This window comes from Panicum virgatum, chromosome 2K (genome assembly GCF_016808335.1).
Source record: "Panicum virgatum strain AP13 chromosome 2K, P.virgatum_v5, whole genome shotgun sequence".
NCBI lineage: Eukaryota > Viridiplantae > Streptophyta > Magnoliopsida > Poales > Poaceae > Panicum > Panicum virgatum.
In genome coordinates this window covers 4,161,142-4,185,534 of record NC_053137.1, presented here as the reverse complement: position 1 = coordinate 4,185,534, position 24,393 = coordinate 4,161,142, and the positions used below count along the sequence as shown (strand labels likewise).

General features: G+C 49.4%; 2 protein-coding genes across 2 annotated transcripts; both read right to left on the bottom strand.

The window, feature by feature from the left end:
* Positions 1-6,684: 6,684 nt before the first annotated feature.
* Positions 6,685-7,564, bottom strand: LOC120695854 (glutaredoxin-C9-like). Its single transcript, XM_039979073.1, has one exon. It carries the CDS (start codon positions 7,399-7,401, stop codon positions 6,991-6,993), a length of 411 nt encoding a protein of 136 aa, XP_039835007.1. The 5' UTR covers positions 7,402-7,564; the 3' UTR covers positions 6,685-6,990.
* A 753-nt stretch (positions 7,565-8,317) lies between these two features.
* LOC120694963 (glycine-rich protein DOT1-like) lies at positions 8,318-8,872 on the bottom strand. The gene has a single exon (XM_039978300.1). The coding sequence runs from the start codon at positions 8,870-8,872 to the stop codon at positions 8,318-8,320; it is 555 nt and encodes a 184-aa protein (XP_039834234.1).
* Positions 8,873-24,393: the final 15,521 nt, after the last annotated feature.

Here is a 24,393-nt window from a genome sequence, read left to right as displayed (position 1 = left end):
CTGAGCCTTACCTCTTGCAGCACTGAAGCATCACAAAGCAGCAGAAATTTATTACTGTGATCGCAGCGACGCACCGGATCCGCGTCCGCCATTGCCTTAGTCAAGTCAAGTCTAGAACGCGGCGAGGACCGGACGGAGGTTCTGCAGTTTCGTATGAAGTGAGCGAGGTTATTTAAATTCTCGACAGTTGACCCTAGAGTTTCATACGAGAGGAAAGTTAAGAGTACAGCGAGCTGCTGGTTATTTGAATTTTTGGTAAGTTTCTCTTAGTCCGTTCATATAATAGGTGAGCTCTTCACTGTTAATGCATATTCTGCTTATCTCATTCACAAATATTCTTAGTTCTTGTGTATAAGTGAGCCACAGCCCTTCTCTTTCCACTTCTCTCTCCTCTACCTTACAGTTCCACTATAATATTTGCTCCAAAGTGTATCTTATATAGATAGTCCCGTACAATATCTTTTTACGGGGTAACATGTAAAGTATATTAGCGGTCTTTAAACTTATCAGGCTATATTATTTCGGTCCTGCAACTCGTAAAATGCAAGTTGGCTCCCTAAACTTAGCTTCGGGTGTCATTCCGATTCCCCAAATTGCATATTTGGCTCCCTCAAATTTATAGCTTCGGGTCTGTGTTCAATTAGAATGGCCTTTGCTTTATGTTTGCCAATCCATCCATGAAAAATACCAATCTTTTGCTTGGGCGCCGAATGTAATGCACCCCGCTCACCCCCCTCTTGAATTCCAGTCTTTCCGATCGACCACTAGGCCAACGCGCATGTTACACACTATAAAATTTGTTAATCAAGCGCCGGACCAAAACTACATGTGGGCCCACGTTATGAGCCGGACCCTAGAAATAAAATCTCGTGTTCATACTAGAAAATTTTATCGAAATTGACTGAAATTGTTGGAGATGACTCAGTACGACTGGCAGCTACTTTGTGCAAAGCAGTGTGACTAGAACTGCCTGTGGGCCCCACATGAAGAGTCAGACCCTGGAATTAAAACCTCGCATTCACACTATAAAATTTTATCGAAATTGACTGAAATTTGTTGAAGATGACTCAATACGACTGGCAACTACTTTGTGCAAAGCAGCGTGACTAGAACTACACGTGGGCTCCACATAAAGAGCCGGACCCTGAAATTAAAACCTCATGATCAGACTATAAAATTTTATCGAAATTAACTGAAATTTTTGGAGATGAGCAAATATGACTGGCAGATACTCTATACAAAATAGTGTGGCTAGACATATGTGACCCCCACATCAAGTGTATAACCACTAAATTCCTCTACATAGTAGAACTCATGGATTTTTGTGGGTTACCCGCTTGTAATGGGGCGGGTTGGTTAGAGTTGAGAAATTAATTAATTGGATTGGGTGGGTTTAGATAACTAAATATATTAATTTTATGTGGAGTTGGATATGGTGCGGTTTCCAACCCATTAGCAGGCCGTAGACAAGGAACCCAAAATGCGATCCAAATCTCTGAAAGCAGGGTCATGGGAAAGCCCAACGATGCACATGGAAAGATTGGGTGCTTCGTAGAAACTAGGCGAACAGTGTCAAGCGTGCACCGTGTGGTGGGGCTTTCCTGTGTCTAGCTAGTGTGCCCACTTGTACTCGTTGCTCGACGACACGACACGATGTGAACTTTAGGGCACGTATTCCTTTCTAGTTTTCGAGATTGTGCCGGCCTGCCAGCTCAAAAGAAATGGTTTTTGCGATCAGCTTAGTTTGATGATTATCAGCCAAATATGTATACCACCAATATATTCTGCCTAAAATAGATGGTTAGAATAGATAGATCTTGTGCCCAGGATCGATCTCTCTCTCTACCACATGGGATTCAACTTACTTAACCCTATCCTTACCCATCTCAGACTCTTAGTATCTCTAGTACGCCTTATAACTAAGCAGGATCGTTCCAACAGTGACCAAATAACCTAAAGTTAAAGCTTCTAAGCACACTTTTGCAAATTCTCCCTCCCACTTCCTCTGCGCATTTCCTTGGATGTTGATCATGTAATCCAAATTAGAAGTTTGTATGGTTAAATTGGTTTGCGCGTGATACTTTACCAAAGTTTTGTAGTATGTTGTGTTAGCAATTGGGCACAAGCCTCTCCTGTTACCTCTTTCCGAGAGACAGGTTCTAGAGCTCTCAACACACAGGCAAACCTAAAGTGTTATTAAGGAGAATAAATTAATGTTTTCCTACTCGTGTGGTTGTGGTCTGAGAGAGACTTACTGCCTTTTCGTCTGAGTGGACGGCAGAAGATACCAAAGACGGACGGAAAAGCTATGGATCATGGATGCATGCCTGCCATTTCCTGCCTACCAATTTCTCCCCATGGTGGACGCAAATTTCGTGCAAAAAAGAGCTTTCCAAATCCATGCCGTTCACATCATCAGAGACAAGCAGACCTTTCAAGACAAACAAGTTGTAGTCTTCGAAACAGCTAGCAGGAATGCACATGCTAATCAAGCGCATTACCGCAATGTGTTGTGCGTGAAAGAAGGGTCTCTGCTTTAACGACTCAGCTGCTCTACTTTTTTGCTATTAGAAAAAAAAATGAATGGCAGGTATAAGTTAGGTCTGAATAGTTTTAATAGTGGTATATATTAACGATAAAAAATGCAAAAAATAAGTCAGTTTGCTGTCAAGAGTTTAATTTGGGTAGCTGCATGCCTGAATGAAGTTTGACACACGAATGTGCTAGAACCTTGTGATATCTCATCATTTCCAAGCATATCATGGGCAAATTTCCCCGACATTTGAAGACTACTATCTGTGGGAATAAAGGCATACTGCCGTTTGAATTTGTCTTGGGGCATAATCGATACAAAATCCAGCATATATAAAATCCCAAATGATTAGCCCAATAATGTCATGGTTCTCCTCCATATCTAAGCATATATATGTTCCAAAGTTCAATGGACCATGTCGCATGCAGAGTTAACAGATACAGCTAAACCACTAGAGAACACCAGATGAATCGATGCGCCGTCTTTTTCGTTAGAACCTGCTAGCTTTGCTTTATGGCTTCCGGTCACGTACTCACATGAGTGCCGTCCCTGGAAAATACGTAGAGAAATTTTCTTATATGTTTCTCCTCGCTTCGATCTTTTCATGCCTTTTTTTCTTAAAAAAAACCGCGCAAAAACTTGTCTATTTTTTTGGGGGGGGCGGGGGCAGCATAGCACTAGGCTACAAAGTGGATGAAGCTACTACTGTTCATGGAGTCCGATCTCGAGGGCGACAAGGCAAGGCTAGCTCACTTGCTAGCGCCCTGCATCTGCATCAAGTAAGCGATGGGACTTGGGGCCCATGATGCATGGCTGAAGCTGAACTAAACAATAGTACTACTCCATAGGATGGCGAAGAAGAAGGCCCGTGGCATTTTATGGAAAACTGCTCCGTCGTCCATTAGTTGGGCGTGTTTGGCAGCCAGCCACGGCTTGCCACGCCACGCCTGCGTTCGGCGCCAAAAATCAGCACCACAACTGTGCGCGAGAAAAACAGCAGGTGGCAGTGGAAAAAACTGCGCGCCAAAGCTTATTCACCAATCAATTGCAGGCCAGTTTTTTTTTTCTTTTTGCCGCCAAACTTGTGGAGTGGCCAAGTGTTGCCCGGCCGGAACCAAGCACGCTGAAAGAACAGACATCTAAGTAGTAAGTGGCAGGTGCTCCCGTCTCCTTTTCTTTTCTGAAAAAAGGGAAATAAAACCTCTTTGGGCGCCGACACCGAATGTATCGCACCACCCTCTTGAATTCCCCAGTCTTTCCAATCGATCACTAGGCCGCACCAGCTGTTCTGTTATTGGCCCAAAAATACATGCAGAAGGATGACACGAGAGAGGAGCATCAGTGACACATGTGCCCCATCTCTTGCGTGATGCCACGAATCATGAGCACCTCTCCTGGATGGACCTTGCAGCTTGCAGGTCGCAAGGAGCCAAGCAGCGAAGCACGGCTCCGTTCCTTGAGGCCTGGGGTTAGTTTACATTATCCACGAACCACTCTGTTTGACCTGGTGACACTAGCGGTCTGATTTGGTGACACCAGCACGCTGAAAACGTCTGAGCAGGGAAGCGGACAGGCGTCCGGTCCAAGCCGTCACGATCCCTCTCCTCTGTCCAGCGCGGAGCTGGTTAAGGTTAACCCTTTTCTTAAGACGCTTGGTCACATCGCCTTGCTGGCTACTCAGCGCTCAAGGCGGCTGACGTGTAGCCTGGAAAACGTCAAGAAAAGCAAACGCTTGGATCTTGCCTGAGCTAGCTGAACAAGCAGCTGTATTTTTGTATACTAGTATGTCACGACTCCGGCAAAGCCGCCACTGTACAAGGAGTGGGTAGTGTGTGTAAAGGCCAGCATCGTTGTACTGGAGCGGCATGAACTGAATAACAGAATCCTCCTTCCGCCTGAATCAATCCCGCTCCTCCCCTGTTCCCCATGCTAATTCTCCACTAAATCCCTGGTTCTTGCTTGAGAAATCCGAGCGGGACCATTACATAGACATAGTACTAATCACCAACAGGTGACTGACAGCTCTTTGGAACAGTTGCAGCATGCAGGTTTCAGGATTTGGCGGCCTCTCGAGTCTCGAACCGTTACAGAGACTACAGAGGTTAAAGGGAGGAGGTTTGCGCAGATCGGGTATGGGCTGCCACGACGATGGAAAAGGACCAGCGAGCGGCCCAGAGACAGCCAGGTCCACCCAACAACCCAATTACTAATACTGGCTTGACCTTCCCGGACTCCCGGTAGTGTGGAGATGGATCAGATCCAAATTACATTAGGGGGTAAATTGAAAACTTCAGATCGAAACCAGGGGGCTTTTGCTAATATTCCGAGCCGGCCACATCTCCTCCGGCGAACTCCGCCGGCCGCGCGGCCACGTTTTCCCCCTCTTCTGCAACCATGTATCCAGATGGATCCAGTGCTGAATCGTGACCGTCAAGTGAGCTCTGCTCTGCTGCAATCCGTTCCATCTTCGGTTGTTTCCAGCCAGTTCCGATTGCGTCGTTTTGACTTGTGGTGCTGGGAAAGAACCCGCTGCGTTTCAAATGCCATGATTGCTTGGTCGACTGACCGGCCAACGATCAGCTCTACCTTAGGGTTCGGCCTGATGCATCAGAAGATTTGCCAGTGTCATTCTGTCCGGGTTTTCAGCAATATCTGTTGAGAAATTCAGAGCTTGATGCCTTGATTGTTACTGAATAATCTACCTGCTTGCAGGTTAACTATGATGGATGCCTGAACTTGATCTAGTTGCTGATGAAAACGGGCCGTTTTGTATGCACGTACTATACACGTAGCGCGTCGGGAGGCAATGGGAATGGCATTGGGGCAGCAGCAGTGCGTGATGGATGACTAGTACACTTGGTGTGTGCAACGAAGGAAGGCGCGCGGTGGGTGAGTTGGGACTGGGGCCGGCACTGCCGCTGGCCGTGTGGCCGGGGCAGCGGGCAGGGATACGATGCGATACCGTATCGACGCTGCAGGACAGGAGGCAGGGGCAGTCTTTGGGTGCGGCGCATCCATCTCTGACTGGCTGCCGCTAGCAGTGTGTAGTAGCGGATCAGAGATCACTTGTTGGATGCTGGGGGCGGCGCTTTCGCGACGGCGGCAGGTTGCCGGGCCTGTTCCCGGAAACCGTCAGTGGCTACGCGCATGCGTGATGCATTCGCGCAGATGCAGGCGTCGCCCGCCCGGTCTCTCCCCCTTTCTTCCTTTCTTTCGCATGCGCTGCCTCGCGCCTCTCGCTCTTCTGATCACACCCACCACTACGCTACGCATGCTGCTGCTGCCCAGGATAAAGCAGCCGCGCCTACACGTCACTTTGACCGGACCGGCCGCATCCATTCCATGCATGCTCGCATCAACATGTGTACTGCCTGCCTCGTCACACAAACTGTACGTACGTACGTACGTAGCCATCGCCGTGCTACACACTGTATACGTACGGGCCGCTGCAACAGCTGCACGCGAGCTCGAGAGACGGAGCGATCGCGCTTCGAGATCGATCACATTCGCGGCGGCATCGATCTGGTGGGAGAAAAGCCCGCCGGCCGGCCGGCCGCCCGCCGCGAAAAGCTTAAAAGGAGCCCAAGGCGTGCCCGCGGTTTTAACTCCAAGGCTGCTGCGGCTGCTCTGGTCTCTGACCTCTGATCGCTCGTCTGCTCCGGCCGGCGGCAGGGGGATCGATGCTGCGTGCACCCGCCACGCCACACCGTACGACGCCGCCGCACCGCGAATCCCTCATCACGTCTTCCACCTTCAGAAAAATTTTGTATGCATGGTTTGTTTGCTTTTTTTCTTTTCGACCCCGGCCAATCAACCTCCGATCGACCCATGCGTCATGCGAGTTGTATGGTTTGTTGGTTTTTTTTTTCGTGGACATGTATAGATAGGTGTACGTAGTACGTATACATCTGAATTGAAGATCATCTACCGTTCCCCTTCCACAAAGACAGGTACGTACGGATACGGTTGGAATTCAGAGGGGACAGTACGCTCAACATCATCAAGGGTCACCAAATAAAAACACGGAGCACCATCATGTACGGTTGCAACAATGCATCATCGCAGCCTGCACCGGGAGTGAACCGAACGAAAACGGGTAAAATCGATCGAGGCACTCTTGTTTGTTTTCCCAAGCTAGTAGTACTCGCACATTAGAACAACACAACACCCAGCATTGAATTGATTGATCACCAGAGATTAGGAAGTACTAGTACTAGAAAACTCCAGGTAAATGAGGTAGTAGTAGTGGCACGTACGGCAACTGAAGACGCACGCCGCGCCGGCCGGTTAATGGTATCTACAACGTAACCCCCTCCCCACTAACAAGTAGCAACAGGTAACACCGATCACGATCGAACAACAAGAAACCGTCGTCACTTTGATCGATCAGAGGCACGCCGCCGCCGGCGACGCTCGGCACGCCGGCCAGCAGCCCCCGCGCGCGCCGCCTCGGCTCTTCAGAGCCAGAGCGCGCCGGCCTGCTTGAGGAGCGGGACGAGGGTGCCGTTGATGTGGCAGGCCATGACCTTGTCGACGCCGCCCAGGAGGCGCCCGCCGACGAACACCACCGGCACCGGCGGCTGACCGGGCGGGAGCAGCTGCGCCAGCGCCGCCTGGATCTCCCTCCCGCCGCCCCCGAGCTGGTCCAGCTCGTACACCGTGGGGCCGACGCCCAGCCCCAGGAGCAGGCGCTTGACGACGTGGCACATGCAGCAGCCGCTGGCGCTGAACACCACCACCGCGTTCCCGCTCGCCATCCGCGCCACCCGCTCGTACACCGCCATGGCGGCGTCCGACGGCGCGGGGGAGGACGCCGCCGCCTCGGCCACGCCGCCGCTGCCGGACTCCGCCACCTCCATCCGCAGCATCTTCTTCGTTGGCCTCTCTACCGCCGGGCTTTAATTTGCTGGTGGTCGGTCTCTCGAGAGAGTGTGGGTTGCTTCGATCGGTTTGTTTGCGACGGCAGTCTGCGAGGCGGTTGGAGGAGGAGAGGGGGTGGCGTGCGCTTTTATAGGCCGGGGGAGTGGTGGGGGCGGCCAGGGCTGGTCTGCGGGATGAAGACGATCGATGAAAGAGAGACGCTTGCACAGCGAATTGAAAGGGGGAGAGAGATGCTTGTTGGTGTTGGCGGTGTGGTCGCACGGGATACGACTAGTACTAGTTGCAAGCTACTCCTAAGAATGGAATGGAGAGGAGAGAGAGAGGGGGTAGCCGCGACATGGATCGCTTTTGGCAGGGTGCTGTGTCGAGTAGTCGAGACCCGGCCGCGGGCGGGGGCGGGGCCGGGGCGACCTCTGATCACTCCTCTCCTCCCGCAACCAACAAGGCCGGCAACTCTCTGACCACCAGAGGAGTACTACCACCACCACCCGCCCCTTCCACTCCTCCACGACGGAGAGAGAGAGAGAGAAGGCCACGAACACAAGTGGTAAAGCGATGCGAGGAGGTTAATAAAGTAACTGTTGCAAGGGCAGCAGAGTAGCTTTTTTGCGTGGGCGGGGAGCGGATCAGCGAGGAAATTGCCAGAGGGAGGGAGGGAGGGGCGGAGGGCAGGCATCACCGTCGTCTGGCGTTGGCGCTTGCAGTTGTTGGCATTATGGCCTTGTTTGGATGGAGAGGTAAAAGGAGTAAAAAGGGTAAAAGGATGTATTTTTTACCTCAAACATCCAAACAAGGGGGTAAAAACTGTTGGCATAAATGTTTTATCTCACAATTTCCCGTTACCCCATCTTGGGTGTCAAATTGGGGTAAATTTTGTCTTGGGCCCACCAAAAAGTAGATCCATTATTGCTCTGTCCGCCCACCTCCCGCGCCGCCCGTCCCGCATCCGCCCCCCTCCCGCGCCGCCCGTCCCGCATCCGCCCCCCTCCCGCGCCGCCGCCCCCCTCCCGCGCTGCCCGTCCCGCATCCGCCCCCCCTCCCGCGCCGCCCGTCTCCCCAGATCCACCGCCACCGCCCTCCTCCCGCACCACCGCCCGTCTCCACAGATCCACCGCCACCGTCCCCCTCCCGCACCGCATCGGCCGTCCGCTCCTGCAGCCCATCGCCGTCCACGCGGACCCCGATCTCGGTCCGCCCGAGGTCCGGATCCACGGCCGCCGGCCCCGACCGCGACGTGCTCCTCCGCACCGGCGACCGTCTCCGCGCCTTCGCCGGCTCCCTCAACCTCCTATTCCGCAGCTCGCCGCCGACCCAGCCACGGAGCTGGAGCTGCACCCGGACGAGACGCTGGCCGTCAACTGCGTGCTCTTCTTGCACAAGCTCGGCAGCGACGGCGAGGTCGCGGGCTCGCGGCGTTCTTGAACTCTTGTGTCTGCGGCTCTGCTCATCGTCGCGCATCGGTGTAGTGGTCGCCGGCCCCCTCTGCAAAATTCCTAGCTCCTCAGTCAGGCCGGGACGATGGAGGGCGACGGCACAGGCGACGATGGGTTGGACCCGCTGTTCCCTTCGGCGGGTGCCTCCTACGCCGGCTTCAACTTGTTCTCGCAACAGGGATCCACCGGCGGATCCTACGCTGCTGTTGGCGCCATCCCCTTGGCAGCCTAACTACCTGACCATTAAATGCTATTTCTAGCCATATTTACCCCTAATCCAAACACCTTTATGGGGTAAAACTGTTGGGGGAAAATGGTTGGAATCAAACATTTGCCTTGGGGCAAATTTACCCCTCCACATCCAAACACGGCCTATATTAGCATCCGCAACCCCGGCGGTGGCTGGCTATCTGCTAGCTGTTCACCCGAGATCAAGCAACGGCCGTTGCATGACCTGGCCTCAATCGTCTCAGTTTTACGAGCCTAGCTTGTGGTGTTGTTTGGCAGCACAAACAAATGCGTGCGCCCGCATCTTGGTGGTGGTCTAGGCGTGTCAATGATCGATAATGCTTACGGCGGTCGTGACATCATCATCATCATCTCATGATTCTCACTCATCTCGGAACCACGCCGGAGGGGATCGGGTATGCCGCCGCCGCCGGACGGCCGGTGCGCAGGCGAACCAACCAGGCAGCCGGAGCCCAGCCAGCTACGGGAGGAGCATCTCCATGCCAGGGTGGGGCCGGAGTGCCGGACTGACCGATGACGCAGACAGGCAGCTAGCGCGCGGCCGACAGCCAGCCGACAGCGCCACGTCCCGCGCCTTCGTCAGCCGCCGCCCGGCCGTTTGACCCACCGGGGCCCCGCCTCTGGATCCCCGCTCCTCTGCTGGACGACGGCTGGAGTAACGCCGTCACCTCCTGGCTCCTGCCGCTGGCCCTCTACGTCGAGTGTGTGTTCAACGTAGGTGATTCCCGGCACGTCACCCACGGGCGTGCCCAAGCCCAACCGTTGCCGCCCTCGCGTCCGTCGCCCGAGCTAGGCGTCAGCCACTCCCGTGCATCCGTCACGCAACCAATGCAAATAAACGGACCGGGCGGGATGACACCAGCCATGCCATGCGATCCGATCGATCTTGTGATCCATCGAGCTCCTTCCGGCAAATGCAAATCTATGTCTCTGCTGCTGCGCAAGGATACCTTACCGGACCACATGACTACTACGTACATGAGAGCATGTTTTTTGTGTACCAACTGCACCAGTACCACGGTGGGAGAATAGTGAACCGGGAGGGAAATCTGTCTAGCTACGCACTACAACTTGGGGGGTGAGTCCAACACCACAAGATCCCCATTCAAATAAATTCAAAATTTTAGATTGTTTTAGCACGTCTAGATTTGCCAAAAGGACCTGCAATTCGGATCAGAGCAGCAGTAAAATTAAAACGACCTCCAACGGCCAGCCACACTGATCTGAATTATGAAGGAGCATCGATTCAGCATGAGGCGGTACGGTGGTGCTGCCTGGGCGACGGTACGGGTGAGGCTGATGGAGCCTGCTGCCGCAGGTCAGGTCCGGCCGCGGCGTAACGGCCGGCGGCCAGATGCATGCCGCGTTGGTTGGCGAGCGACGGGAGACGCATGCGCGCGGTCAAAGCGGAGAGAAGTGGGCGGCACGCATATGCGGCTGGCGAGATGAGCAGCGGCTGCCTGCCTGCAATGCATATGCGTGCCCCCCAGCCCTTTTTCTCGTGTCTGCGTGCACGCTGCTGCACCTCCCGGCAATACCAGGCCAGGTTCTCGATCTCTCCGCGCCTCGTCTATCCACCGGCTTGTGCGCAATGGGCGAACCACGTTTCTCCCGGGAGTGTCTATCCATCACTTGAGTGAAATATCTCCTATTCTCACTCAATTTTTTGGACCACTAGATTAAAATCCAAGGGCTCTCCTTCATCTTCTACCTCCAGCTTCTTCCCCTTCCACGCCACCCGCCACCCAGCCCCGCCGCCACCCCCGGCGCGGGGCGCAGTCCTAGCGCGCCCGCACCGGCCGCCGCGCAGGCCCCTCCCGCCGCTGTGCCGGTCCCTCCCGCCGCCGCCCGCAGCCACCTTCTGTCGCCGTCGCCCCCGCCCCGGCCCCGCCCAACTGCCGTCCTCCGCCGCCCGGGCCGGCGGCGCCGCCCTCGCCGCCCCCGCGCCCACCACCACCGCCGGCCCTCCTTCTAAGACTGGTGGTGAGCAGCGCCCCCAGCAACCCGGAACCCTAACCCGAACCCTAACCTCGCCGGAGTTGCTCGCCGGAGTTGGAGAAGAAGGTGTAGATGAGGAAGAAAAAAATTTGAGTGAGGAAAGCCTCCAAATCACTCGAGTGAGATTTAGCTTTCCATTTTTTTTTCTTTGGCAGATCCTACTGAGATGCATGCAATCTCCAAGTTCATTCTGGCTCCCTGCGTTTCAAATTATGGACCGTTTTGTTTTTTTTAAACACATAACAGTTATTATATATGGGTCTAGATATATGCTATGCTCAGATAAAATTATGCATCTCTAAAAAATATAAAATGATCTACAATTTGGGACGGACGGAGTAGTAGAGAGTATTTTTGTACGGAGAAACTTATGCGCTTAATACAATTTAGAGAGCAAAGATTGTAGCAGGATTAAGCGGCAGATCGTAGGTTACGAGCTTATACTATATTATGACGTTTGCACGAAGGTTTATGTGAAAAGGCAAGCAACAGACCATCCGGATATCAAGCTTCTAAGTAGACGATTGATGTGATGGTTTGGTACATGTGAGTACATTGTAAGATTGAAGGGGAATGAAAAAGAAGTTTGAAGTTTAGTCTTTTATGTTTCTTTTTTTTGTTTTATAGCTTTTTTCTTGTACTTGTGAAATTCTTCGTCTGAGGTCTAGAGTCTAAGATCTCTTGTAACCCTTTTCTTATATTAAGCCGTAGGGCGTAGCAGCATCTCTTGCTTGTTGCTTGGTAGTTGTCAGGCTGTCAGCTGCATAGCCCTCCTCCTGGGCCAGTGCTCCACCCGCATGCTGGTACTTCAACTCTGCACCCGCGGACCGGCTACCTTTTAGGCAGCAGGCGCTGTCAAGAGTCCAACCGGCTTTCGCTGAGGAGTGAAGACGAGACGACGTCGGAGGCCGGAGCACGCGCGCGCGCGAGCTGACCCGACATCCGGTCACCGGCCGGGTCGTCGCGGAAGCCTCGGGCGCCGATCGGCGCAGAGCGCAACCCCCAAACGGCCAAACCTTTTTGACGGACGGCTTCCGCTAGCTAGCAGCTTGTGTGCGCTTGCTAGCTCAAAGCTCCTTTCCCCGCGAGCCATGCATTATTAAAGCCGCGCGCGGCGCGCTGGAGAGAGCGAGAGCTAGCTAGCCCTGCTGCTGCACGCATCCTCGCGCGCAGCTGGAGCTGCATGCTGAACCCGCAGCTACTCCTATGATCCTATCTGATGACGCGTCCGTTCGTTTGGAGAACCCCAATGCATGCAGCCAGTCAGTGTTGGACCAGTGTCACCCCCGCATGCACAGCTGGCTCTCACAAAGGGAGGTCTTTCACCGTTGATGAGAGTGCACACACAAGCAGTGTTCGTTTAAAAAACTTTACTATAGTACAATAGTATGTTTCTTCTAAATAAACAGCGAGCCGGCGGTTAAAACTGGAAATAATGCGTGGCTCATATGTTTACCTAATTCGCATCTCCTATGACAACAGCAGTAATACTAGTGTGAATTTCGTTTCACAAAAATAATATCATTAGATTCGTACTCCATCCGTCACAGAATATAAGCATTTGTACCTATGTAGTATACATTATAGATGTTATGAACCTGAACATCTAGAAACATATAACTAGAAATGCTTATATTATGGTATAGAGGGAACAAGTATTATTTAAAGATGTTTCCTTATCACGGTTATTTCATTTTTTTTGTTGATACATACTCTTTATGTTTTCTTGGTCCATCAAACAGAGTTGTAATGTTGAGTTAATGATTCAAGACCATTGAGTTAATGTTTTCTTGGCCTTGTTTGGTTAGGGGGTGCCCCTTTGACCACTAATTAGAGGTATTAAATAAAGTCTAATTACAAAACAACCTCCTCAATTATGATACTGTAGCATGTGCTGTAACTAATAAGGACTTTGACAGCATGATTAGAGGATGATTAGGAGTGTTTACTGTAGCATCACTGTAGCCAATCATAGTGAAACTTGGCTCATTAGATTCGTCTCGAAAAGTTACACCCATCCGTGAAAAGATTTTGCAAATAAACTTCGTTTAGTACTCCATGCATGCATTCGTCTTTTTGTGCAAAAAATTACAGGAGCTAACCAAACATGGCCAAGAAGTCCTCAACGGACACGTACTATAAAATACATATGGTATATTCATATGCTAGTTATTAATAAGTGTACTACGTTGTAATCACAAACTTGTTCTGGGCACCATGCCAAGTAAGACCCCACCTTACACGTACATGCATGCATACTGGTTATGATGCTGACGCGCATGGGGCGGTCTAGCTCCGACATCTATGATCTATCCGGGCCCCACAATCACCTGATCAGAGTTCCATCGATCTCCACTTTCTAGTGGGGTTCGTGTCTGTCGGCTCGTTGCACTGCATTGCATTGCATGCATCCCAAAGGCTGCTCGCTGGCTTCGACGACCATGCGTGCATGCATTGCCACCGACGGCCAGGATCGCATCAATGGATTGATAGATGTCATCAGCAGCACCAGCACCAGGTACTCGACGGCCAGCCTGCGCGTCGCGTTGCACTTGCCCTACTGCGAGATGCAAAAAGGTGGATTAGCCACGTCCGTGCGCCGCTAATGGCGACCGCATGCAGCCGCGCTTGCATGCGTCTGGTTGCAGCCGGTCGGTGCTGGAAAGTCGCTTTTGCCTCGCTTACTCGCCGCATGCATGCGATGCATGTCCTGGTCCACGCCGTCGGTACGTGCGTGCATGCATGCAAGCACGATGCCGTGTCTCGTGGTTACGGATAAGGAGGAGGCGATGCCATCCAAGAGATCGAGAGCAATCTTGTACTATACAAGCTGCTAGTGCAAAGTGGACGGATCGATCATCCTGATCTGCAGCATCATTTCTATTTACAAATCGCAACGTGTTTCTTTTTAAACGATCGAGCAGACAAAGAAGAGAGAGATACAAGCTGCTAGTGCAAAGAGTACCTACTATAGTGCTTATTACGTGATACATATCGAATTTAAACCATATACACCCGCCTATTTTTTAGATCGTTTTAATCTCTTAATATTCAGATTATTTTCTACGTACCTGGATATAATGCATGTCTAGTTGTATTACAAAATCTATGGACCTAGCTACAGTGGCGAATCTAGGATCTAAATTTAGAGAGGGGGCGGGGGGCTCATTTTCCTCTTCTTCCTCTCTTCTCTCTTTTTCTTCTTCTTCCTCCTCCTTTTCTTCTTCCTCTTCATCATCATGGTTGAAAATTGTTGGGGGGGGGGGGGGGGGGGGGGGGCTCTCCATGGGACTAGGGGCTGGCTGGAGCACCCCCCAACACCCCTGGCTCCGCCACTGCCTACCTAGAATGTGAAAAACGGTCGAATTACATTTTAAAATGAAGGGAGCATTAGACATGTTTACTCATCTATTTTATGTGCTCTGAAAAGACTACAGTTAGCCAAACACTAAAAGTAATAATTAAAGCCAAACCGGAACCAGCTGCAAACTGATTCCTTCCAAACTGAAACAAGCCGCTTTTAGTCGTTTACGGATCACGCTCAAGTCTGATTAAAGTTGGTTAGCATGCGGATCAAAAAGTGCTACTTAATGACCAAAAAGCACGCACAGTACGTGAACATACATGCATGCATGCATGCATGCAATGCAGGTAGGCACTGATATACCGATCGACGATGCGGCAGCGAGGTCGAGGAGGCCGGCCCGGCCGGCCGGGGAGCACGACGGCACGATGCATGGTGGCATCACTAGTGTTCCCCACACGGGGTGTACGCGATCAGATGCATGCTTGATCGATGCTTCCTCCTCCTCCGTCCGGCCTCCGGGCTAGCTCTGGATCGGACACCGTGACTCCTTTCGATCGAGTCGCCCAATGCAAGGCAACCACAGGGACAGGGTGGTGTCGCGTGATCTCGCGGCACCATGATGGCCTTTCACCGTGCCCCAAATGTCTAGAACATGCAATGCATGGTAAAAGCGGCTGGAGCCGGATCATCATCATCAGGTGCGTGCGCGAGACCTGCTGCTGTGTGTTGGATCGGATCACTACTGAGGCGTGATGCGTCCTTGGCTGTGTTTAGACGAGGGGAAAAGGGGGAGAAAAAGTCACATCAGCCACTGTAGCACATTGTAGTACTTTTCGTTTGTTTGTGGTAAATATTGTCCTACCATGACCTAACTAGGCTCAAAAGATTCGTCTCGTAACGTACATCAAAACTATGCAATTAGTTTTTTTATTTAACTATATTTAGTACTCCATGCATGGGTTATTTGCTATATTTAATGTTTCGATGTGATAGGAGATGTGATGGATGTGATGGAAAGTTTGGAAATTTTGTGGGAACTAAACACACCCCTTGTGTCTTTTGGGGGGCCAAATATTGTGCCGGTAAAGTTGTTTTTTGTTGGGTCATGTGACGGTCATGCATGCCTCCTGCATGTCGGGCTTCAAACGACCCCTAAATGCTAGCTAGCTAGGCAGCATGCAACGAGAGATCGCGCATCAGCTAGAGCTAATAATCTACCACACCTGTCTCTTGCTTTGCTAATAAGTCTCAATGGGGATTTCATGGAGGGTTTCATGACATTTAATGTCATCAATTTTGCTGATGTAGCAAGGAGAGAGAAGCATGGAGTTTCATGGGATGTGAGGAGCCATGAAACTCTTCTGGCACGATTACCTAATTTACAATCTAGGTATCTGTACTCATAAAACTCCCACTGAGACTGTCCTAACCGCCGTGCTACTTTGTCAGCAAAGCTACTTAACTAAAAAAGCAATGATATAATAAAACCGAAGATTTTTGCCATGAAATTGGTTCAATTGGTACTATCAGCCAGTATACCAACACAGGATCAAATCGTAAATATCTTACTAGTTTATTGTTTTTTGGGTAAATAATCTTACTAGTTTATTGTTGCTAACTTCTTAAAGCAGTCAACGAGTTAGTGAAGTTGGGAACAGTAGTGAACCTTTGTTCTACTGTAGGTGCCAGAAGGCGTAGTGCATGGCCGTACGTGCGTGTAGTTAACTGAAGAAGCATCTGGGTGTGCATACACTGCCTGTGCGTGGAGCTGGAGCGGCCTGGAGGTGCTGTCCTGCACGCTTGTACGTACGTGTCCGGGTATTGGCCTGCATCTGCATGCAGCGGCAGCGCAGGCTTTTTAGCAGCACCCTGAGCCAGATTTGGTTAAAGCCTACACTACATGCAAGCACGCACGCATGCATGCAGCCTCGTCAGGTTACGTGCCTGCGCGCTACCCTACTACTCTACCACACCCATGGCCACGAGATCACCTCACTTCAGAATTACTGTGATCCTTGCATTATACTGCTGCCATTCAAACGTCGTAAATCTAAGAGTCAAACCTAAAGTGATAGTAGATTTAATGGTATTTATTTTATTTTACTTAATTAATTGAGTATGTAAGTATTATTAGTTATTTTTTAAAAAGCTAATAAATTTATATATTCATATATTTAAGAAGGAAGGTAGTATATTCAACTAATTCAGTATTTTCTGAGTGTATAGAATCTCCAATGAATTTAGGTGCATAGAACCTCCAAGGCGAAACCTGTCTCTTGCTTTGCTAATAATTAATCTACTAACCGACGTACCACTTTGTTAGCAAAGCTACTTAACTAAAAAAATCAATGATCTAATAAAACCGAAGATTTTTGCCATGAAATTGGTTCAAGTACTACTATCAGCCAGTATGCCAACATTATTCACAGGATCAAATCGTAAACATCTTACTAGTTTATTGTTTTTTTGGGGTAAATAATCTTACTAGTTTATTGTTGCTAACTTAAATAAAACCTAAATAAACTACACCTAGACAATGAATTTAGGTGCATAGAACCTCCAAGGCGAAACCTGTCTCTTGCTTTGCTAATAATTAATCTACTAACAGTCGTACCACTTTGTTGATCCGGTGGCTCATATTGAAGTTTGTATAGTTTTTATGGTGAGATTGGTTTGCACATGATATATTCCAAATATCTTTGTTGCATTACGTTTGCCCCTTCGCATGGACATTTAGTTGTTCCCCTAGATCGTGCTTGTCCTCGCAAAACAGAGACAACTACGCAGTATAATGCCAACTGGGCTGGGCCGTGGCGATATGTCTCCCCGCTTCTTCTCTTGGGTTCATTCTCCAACTTGGGCCAGATAGTCTAGGTCCCCATCCTTCTTATGAGATGCACGGCCTGATAATAAATCTTGTGGCATCCTTTAGAAAAATTAAATTTGGCCGTTTTGTCCCTAAAAAAATTGGTGGCTGCTCCAAAAAAGAAAAACAAATTTGGACTGCAAATTGATTGGTGTAAACCAACACATAACTGATGAAATTTATCCCTGCCCCCTCTCCATTTTTTTTATTTTATCAGTTAGGCAGATGTTTTATCAGGGCCATAGGCGGATCTAGGGGTAGGCTGGTTCACACCCGGCCCAGCCTAAGATTTGCCCAAAGAGTTTCACCCTTTCCATTTTTCACATTTGATATTATTTATTACTACTAGAAAAAAATAGCTATTAATTATTTTCTATATATAGCAATTGATATTTGAATCGAGAAGATGAAAAGTGAGAAGATAAAATCTTTATTAGATTAGATTGACTTATTTACTAAAATATTAAAAAATTTCTTCTATTGGACCACCCTAACCTGAAATTCCAGATTCGCCACAATCTTCTATTGTAAAATTTCAGCAAAACCATAATGTGCTGTTAAGCACACAATGGCAGTTAATATCCATGTCATGCCGTTTCTTCTTGGCTTCAGCATAGTTCCATCGAGCCAAAGCTGACCTGATGATGCATACCCAGCACCTGAACTCATCCAGTTTAACAATACTTTGACACATTCTGTTGGTACAGGTAGCCAGTTACTGTACTACTTCAGGTCAGAAGGCATGCTGCTCGGAGCTTAAAACTGCATGCATGGACATATCACACATATTGAACTGTGACAAGGTACCAACAAGTACTACCAACAGGTCTTATTCATTTCGTTTTTGCAATGCAGAAAGCATGATCAATTATTGCAGCACAAATGTGATGAAGAGATTAAAAGAGAGAGAGGTGCAGGCTAGATGTGCCGAGAGATTTTTGGCTTTCTTGGCTACTGCATTCTGGTGAGACGAGCACATCAAGAGGGCACATCGGTGGAGCGTGAGTGCCCGAGCTTTACCTCGTCTTTACAGTAATAATGGAATGAGGGCATTCAGCGTAATGCCGTCAGATCCCAATCGTCAAAAGGTTCGTTTCAGAGTTGTCGATGTCGCTCGATAGGCTAAGTGAAAGCAGCCGTAGTAAAGTTTCTTATTAATGACATCATTAATCTTGTGATAAAATTCCCTACATTTTGTCAGTTGTGAGGAACCGCCTAAGTTAAACCCATTTAATCGGGTCATCATCCATTGATCTACCCAATTAAAGGAGAATAACCCCGATAGTCCTTGAGATGCGTCCTGAACGTGCCCAGGATGACACACCTCACTAAGCACAACTTGAGAACACCATCACATACAAGCATATCTATACATAGAAGTCTCTTACATAAATAGATTCAAGTTGTCACATTACAAGTTCAGAGTTTTGCAGCGAAATTATTTAAATATGTCTCTACGGACACAACCCAGAAGAGAACACTATATGGAGATAGTGCTCTACTTCAACCACCGGCCTTCAGCTCTCATCCACCCCACCGTCCACGGGGTAGAAGTACTCAAAGACGGGCTCCTGCTGAGGTTCACTTGCATCAACTTAACAGCAGCACCGTGAGTACAAAAGGTACTCCGCAGGGCTTATCCAACAAGGGTCTAAAACCCGACTCTCAAGGAGGATGCATTTGGCTAGTAGCAAAAAAATTAGCAAGGTAATTAATTTTGCATAAAAGCATTTGGTAAAGTTATAATAAGCAAAAGACTTCTATCCTATTAGCAATACACCAATCAAATTGCATAAAATAAAGATGATCATCATGTGAGCAAGTCCAATCTTGCATGAACTTCAGTCGGTAACTCTACACCCAAAGTCAAAGTACAAGAGTTTGCTCCTTAACCATGGAGCCCGGCTATTGCAATAGATGAAAAACCCTGCAGGGGGTACAACTTTTCCCACATGAGGTGCAAGCCCAACGCCCATACCTTTGGCCTAGGATAAGGGTTGAATCATGCCCTCAACCTTTCGCATAACCACACTCGACTATGAACGAACGATCGGAATGGTTAGATGCACCGCACGACGGCCGATCACACCTCAACCAACCCCGCACCGAATCCGGTCAAGGCAAGGTGTGACTTATGGTAATTGGCTTACCATCCCCATAATTTGGTATGTGGTCTGTACGCATAAGTGCTCAAGTATCAAAGCGATGGGGTCACAGACCTTAATCAACCTAAGCAATCGCTAAGCCAAGTGAGCTCTATTTTACTTGACCCTACCATTCATGCTCAAATCCACATCATATTACAAGTGGTTCAACTTTTAAGAATTAAGCAAGCAACCTATTGCTCGCGGGTGGTGGTGACCTTGCCACCTCCCGACTTCTACCGGAACTAAGCATGAATAAGCAATTAAATCAGGACGCCTACACAAGCATACTCACCTAAAAGGATTTAATCTAAATCAAGGAAGGTAATGCATAAGATAGGAGCTAAGCAAACATTTATACCATAGATTTATGCACAAACAAGACTCAAATATTTTAATTGATCCAAAATAGGGTAAAAAGATGCTTAGGTGCCTGCCTTGATTCACCAAAGAAGTGTCGTCGACGATGGACTCCGGTTTGGTCTCAACTTCCACTTGAGCTGGCGCTTCGGTCTCTACATGAGTGCAATGGTACTTGATAAATAAATATGCCATGAATGAGTTGCAAAAGACATGAGATGACATATTAATTGTTCAAATAATTAATTTAATTATCTTGGGGGTAAAACATAATTTTAGTTGACTCTTGACATCATAATGAAGCTAACAAAATTTATTTCACATTATTCTGAGCTATATGCAATTTTATATGAATTATACAAGATAAAACATGCAAATGCAGTAAAACAGAAAAGCTGATTGGGCTGGTATTGCTACAGTACCGCGGACAGTCCTCCCTTGAGGCCCGAACGGTCCGCCGGTGAAATTCGGGACGGGTTCCAGAAAAGGTTTGGTTCTGTGTGATTGTCCAAAAATGTACTGCGGACCGTCCGGTACTGTACCGCGGACCGTCCGCCGTACAAAGACAGTTTTGGCTCCAGAAACGCACCGTTTCTGTGTTGGATTTGGAAATGAACTGCGTACCGTCCGCCGTTCAAAAGCGAAACAAAATCAAAAAATGACCCGGTTCTATTTGTGTGCCGAAAAGTGTACTGCGGACCGTCCGGGAGCGAATGGCGGACCGTCCGCCGTACAACGGACTGGAAAACAACTTTCTGCGAGGTTTCTGGTGGTTTTGATGTGCAAGTGGCGGACCGTCCGCAAGAACTCAGAGACGCACCGGCGAGGCCGCCGGCGACAAGTCCGGCCACAGCTTTGGTCGGTGTTTGTTCCTAAAGACTTCTAGGAGTGTCTAGGACTCATTCCAAGGGATGGATTTGATGGGAACTGATATTTGGAAGCTCTAGACCAACAATGGTGAAGAAATCCAAAATAAAACCCTAGATCTCAAACCCTAGAGAAGAGAGGATGATTCGGGAAGGAAGAGAGCTCACCGGAGATGGCTACGACTCCGGTGAGGTGCCACAAGTTGGAGTAGAGCGACTTTGGGGAAACTTGAGCTCGGGCTTGACCTTGTCCTTGAAGTAGAGGAAGAACTTGGAGAAACTTGGGGAAAACTTCGATCTCGGGGAAGAAGATGATGGCTAGGCGGTGGAGTTCGGCGACGGGGACCTCCGGCGAAGCTCCGGCGAGGGTGGAGGCTCCAAATGGGGAAGGAGCTATGGGGGCTCCCCCATGGCGCCTAGGAGAGGAGAGAGGTCGGGTTGGGAAAGAAATGGATAAGGAGAGAGAAGAGAGGAGTCTCTATTCAAGTTAAGAATGAGTTGGGCGAGTAGGGGCGGACCGTGCGCCCATAACTCGTGGACAGTCCGCGAGCGGGCTATTACATCAGTGTACCTTAGTATTGTTTTTTTTGGGGGGGGGGGGGGGGGGCAGATAACCACTGGACTATGCCGGTCTGGTGGATTTGTGGTAGTACAATACAAAAGCTGAATACAGTCTTTGTAGGAGTGCAAATTTCTGACAAAATATTACAGTGCAGCCAAAACTTGAGGTAAATTCCTTTGCAAACCAATTTAAACAAAACAAGCAGACGAAATGGAGAACAACACATGCATAGCTCTGAAGCTTCTTCTCCACAAGCATGCAAGTAAAGTAACCTTGACATTCACCTTGAATCAGAAGCCCTGGACCGAACCTATCTCGATCCGCATCTCTCTCGCCGCGTTTTGCCTGCTGAAAGTAACCCGCCACCAGCAAATGATTCAAAGATTTAAGCTCACACCTCCGCCCTGCACATCGATTGTGTGCCAGGCAAGAATGAGACCCCGGAGACTTGACCTGTGAGGCTCTGACGCAATGACAGGAACGAAGCCTGCAGGTGCAGATAAGCCCCGGCTGATGAATCTCACCGAATGCCACTTGAAAATCCCCCAGTGGATTTGGTGAGACGTATACGTCTCGATTTTTGTAGGTGAAAAAGCATCAGCCTCATCTGCAGATCAACTTTGGCGAGAGACCTGACGAGACGACTCCCTTTTTATAGCATCCGGAAGTGAGGCTTCTCTCTCGAGCTAGCTAAGCTCAAGAAGCAAGCAAGGTGTCCAGGCCATCGATCGGCCGGTCCGTTGCAATAATGGAAGGCCTGATACCGTTGGTGTACAGGGCCATCGTGGTGGAGTACAGGAAGGCGAGGGAGGTCGCCATTGGGAGCCTCCTGCGCGGCGGCGCTCTTCTGCGACGCTGCTGGCAGCTGGCGCGCCGCGTCTCTCTCCCCGGCCGCGTCGCCGCCGGCGAGGGCCAGCCTGGTGTCGCCCCTCCTCCGCTCGGCGTCGCGGCGCCATAACTGCGCAGGTTAGTCGTGCACCATCTGGATGGAGGAGCGGACGGCCGGCTCTCGTGTATACTGTACCAGTCTATGGAATACATGTACGCATACATATATACCAGGTGTGTTGATAGTTAAGCCCTTGGAAGAAAAGGGTGTGTTTTGAATAATCCAATAAGGGCATGGGGTGATCCAAAGGAGCACCTCATCAACTGAGAAGCAGGCAAAGCTGCTGCATGCCCAGGCCACCAGCTGGTTGTTGCTAGCTTGTAGGGTGTTGTATATATACTGCTGCTGGTGCTGCTCAAGTAGCGAGCGGCCATGTGTATTTATGTGCTGTGTAGTGCCTGTGCTGGAAGTTGCAGCACTAGATATCTAGAGATAAGAATGGTGGTGGGATCTTGTTGAGTCTGAATGTGTCCATACATACATAGCAATAAGAAGGCTGCGAAGAAGCCTGATGAAGAAAGCTCAACTGTTGGGCGAGAGAACACGAATTTATCATGCACATTCAGTGTACTATGCTCTGATTGATGCATTGTTTGTTATACTTTTGACAAAATAATTCATCGAATGATTCCTTTTTTTCCCCTTGAGTTTGTAAAGAAACAAAGCGGTAAGGTTGCGCCGAGCAGACACCGGTGATTTGGGCGCATAACTCCATCCATCTTAGTTCAAATCCTGGTGCACGTATGTTAAAAGGTAAATAAATGTGTATAGATCGTTAGTTCGATGAGAAAGCGGGGATAATTACCTACATTATAAGAAAAATTAAGCTACATGGTCCTTGGTGCCTTTGGCTAGTAGAAGAGGAGGAACCGGCCCAGGGCATTGTAGGCTAACGTTTGGTCCGGCGGGGTCAATTAGATGAGAAAGAACGTGGGCGTGGGCCACGTACGTGCATGCATGCGGGCACCCATCGAGGCCCATGAAACCAAGTGGGCTTTTTGGAGTGCAGGAACACGGTCCTTACTGGCCAGGCCCATCGTACATGGAGAAAACCCGAGAGACAGCCCGATGTGGATAGCTCCTCATCACCAGGGGCGGCCCACTCCCATCTGTTGTTCTCGCGGGCAACTGCCCAAACCTCAAGGAACGTTTAACTCAAAAAACCTGAAGGAAACAAATAAAAAGAAAAAATAGTAAGAAGTCTCCGTGCAACTATACCGTTTAGTTCGGGTAGGTTTAGATTTCTAATGAATCCTTTTGTAAACTGATTTGGGAAGGCATACGATTTCTCCAGCCTATGTATCACATTTATTTTTCAATCTCCAAAACTCTAGTTTTTTCAAACTTTAGTTATGTCCTTCCTGCCTTTTTTATGATGTTTGAAAGCGTTCTAAGTGGACTGAGAACAACCCTAATTCCATTAGCTTTGATGAAATCCCTCCCAAGCTCGTGGTTTTAGGTTTTTACGATGCCCCTGGACCAACCCGTCTGACCGATTTGGAGAATCGACCTACGCAAGTGCACCGTTGGCGAGGATCCTTTGTGATCTAGCATTTCCGTGTGTTGATCAGATTAAAGTCACCAGCTAGAGCACAATGCATCGTGAATTTGACGCGGAACGATCTGGTGAGCTGATGGGGGCCGGGGAGGATCCGACGGACGTCCGAGTCTCCGTCGTCGTCGCTGCTCGTAGTCCCGGTGCGCCGCAGAGTAACATGCGCTAGCTCCATCACACACACGAGACGGGGACGTGTAACCAAGTGTGCGTGCGTGCGTTGGTGAAACTAGCTAGTACAGCCGTAGCTATGATGAGGCAGGCACGGGCGGCAAGACGACGAGCGAGCAGGCGCCAGTTTTGGGCGGACAAACACACAAATATCACAATACTCTCCCCCGTCCGTATTATTATCATCCGAATAGAGCGCGTGGGGCCTGGTTCGTTCGTTGGGGATCTCGCCTGCTTCGACTCATCCGCAGTGCCATACTTGCTCGGTCGGTCGGTACAGAGATATAGCCTGCAATGTCACTGTCCAAGTATCCGGATCATCATCACAAACCTTCAATTTTGGCAGTTGCTGAATATCTGAATCTCGAGGGATACGATCGATCGGAGCTCGCTCGTCTAATGGTATCATGCGCAATGGCAATGCCTAGCTCCATCTCACACTAACTAACCACGTACCGCAACTGCCGGCGCAAGCAAAGTAACCTACTAGCCTCTTTATTACTACCTCCGTTCCAAATTGTAGCTCGTTTTTTTGACCCTAATAAGTTTGACCACTCGTCCTATTCAAAAAAAAAAGTT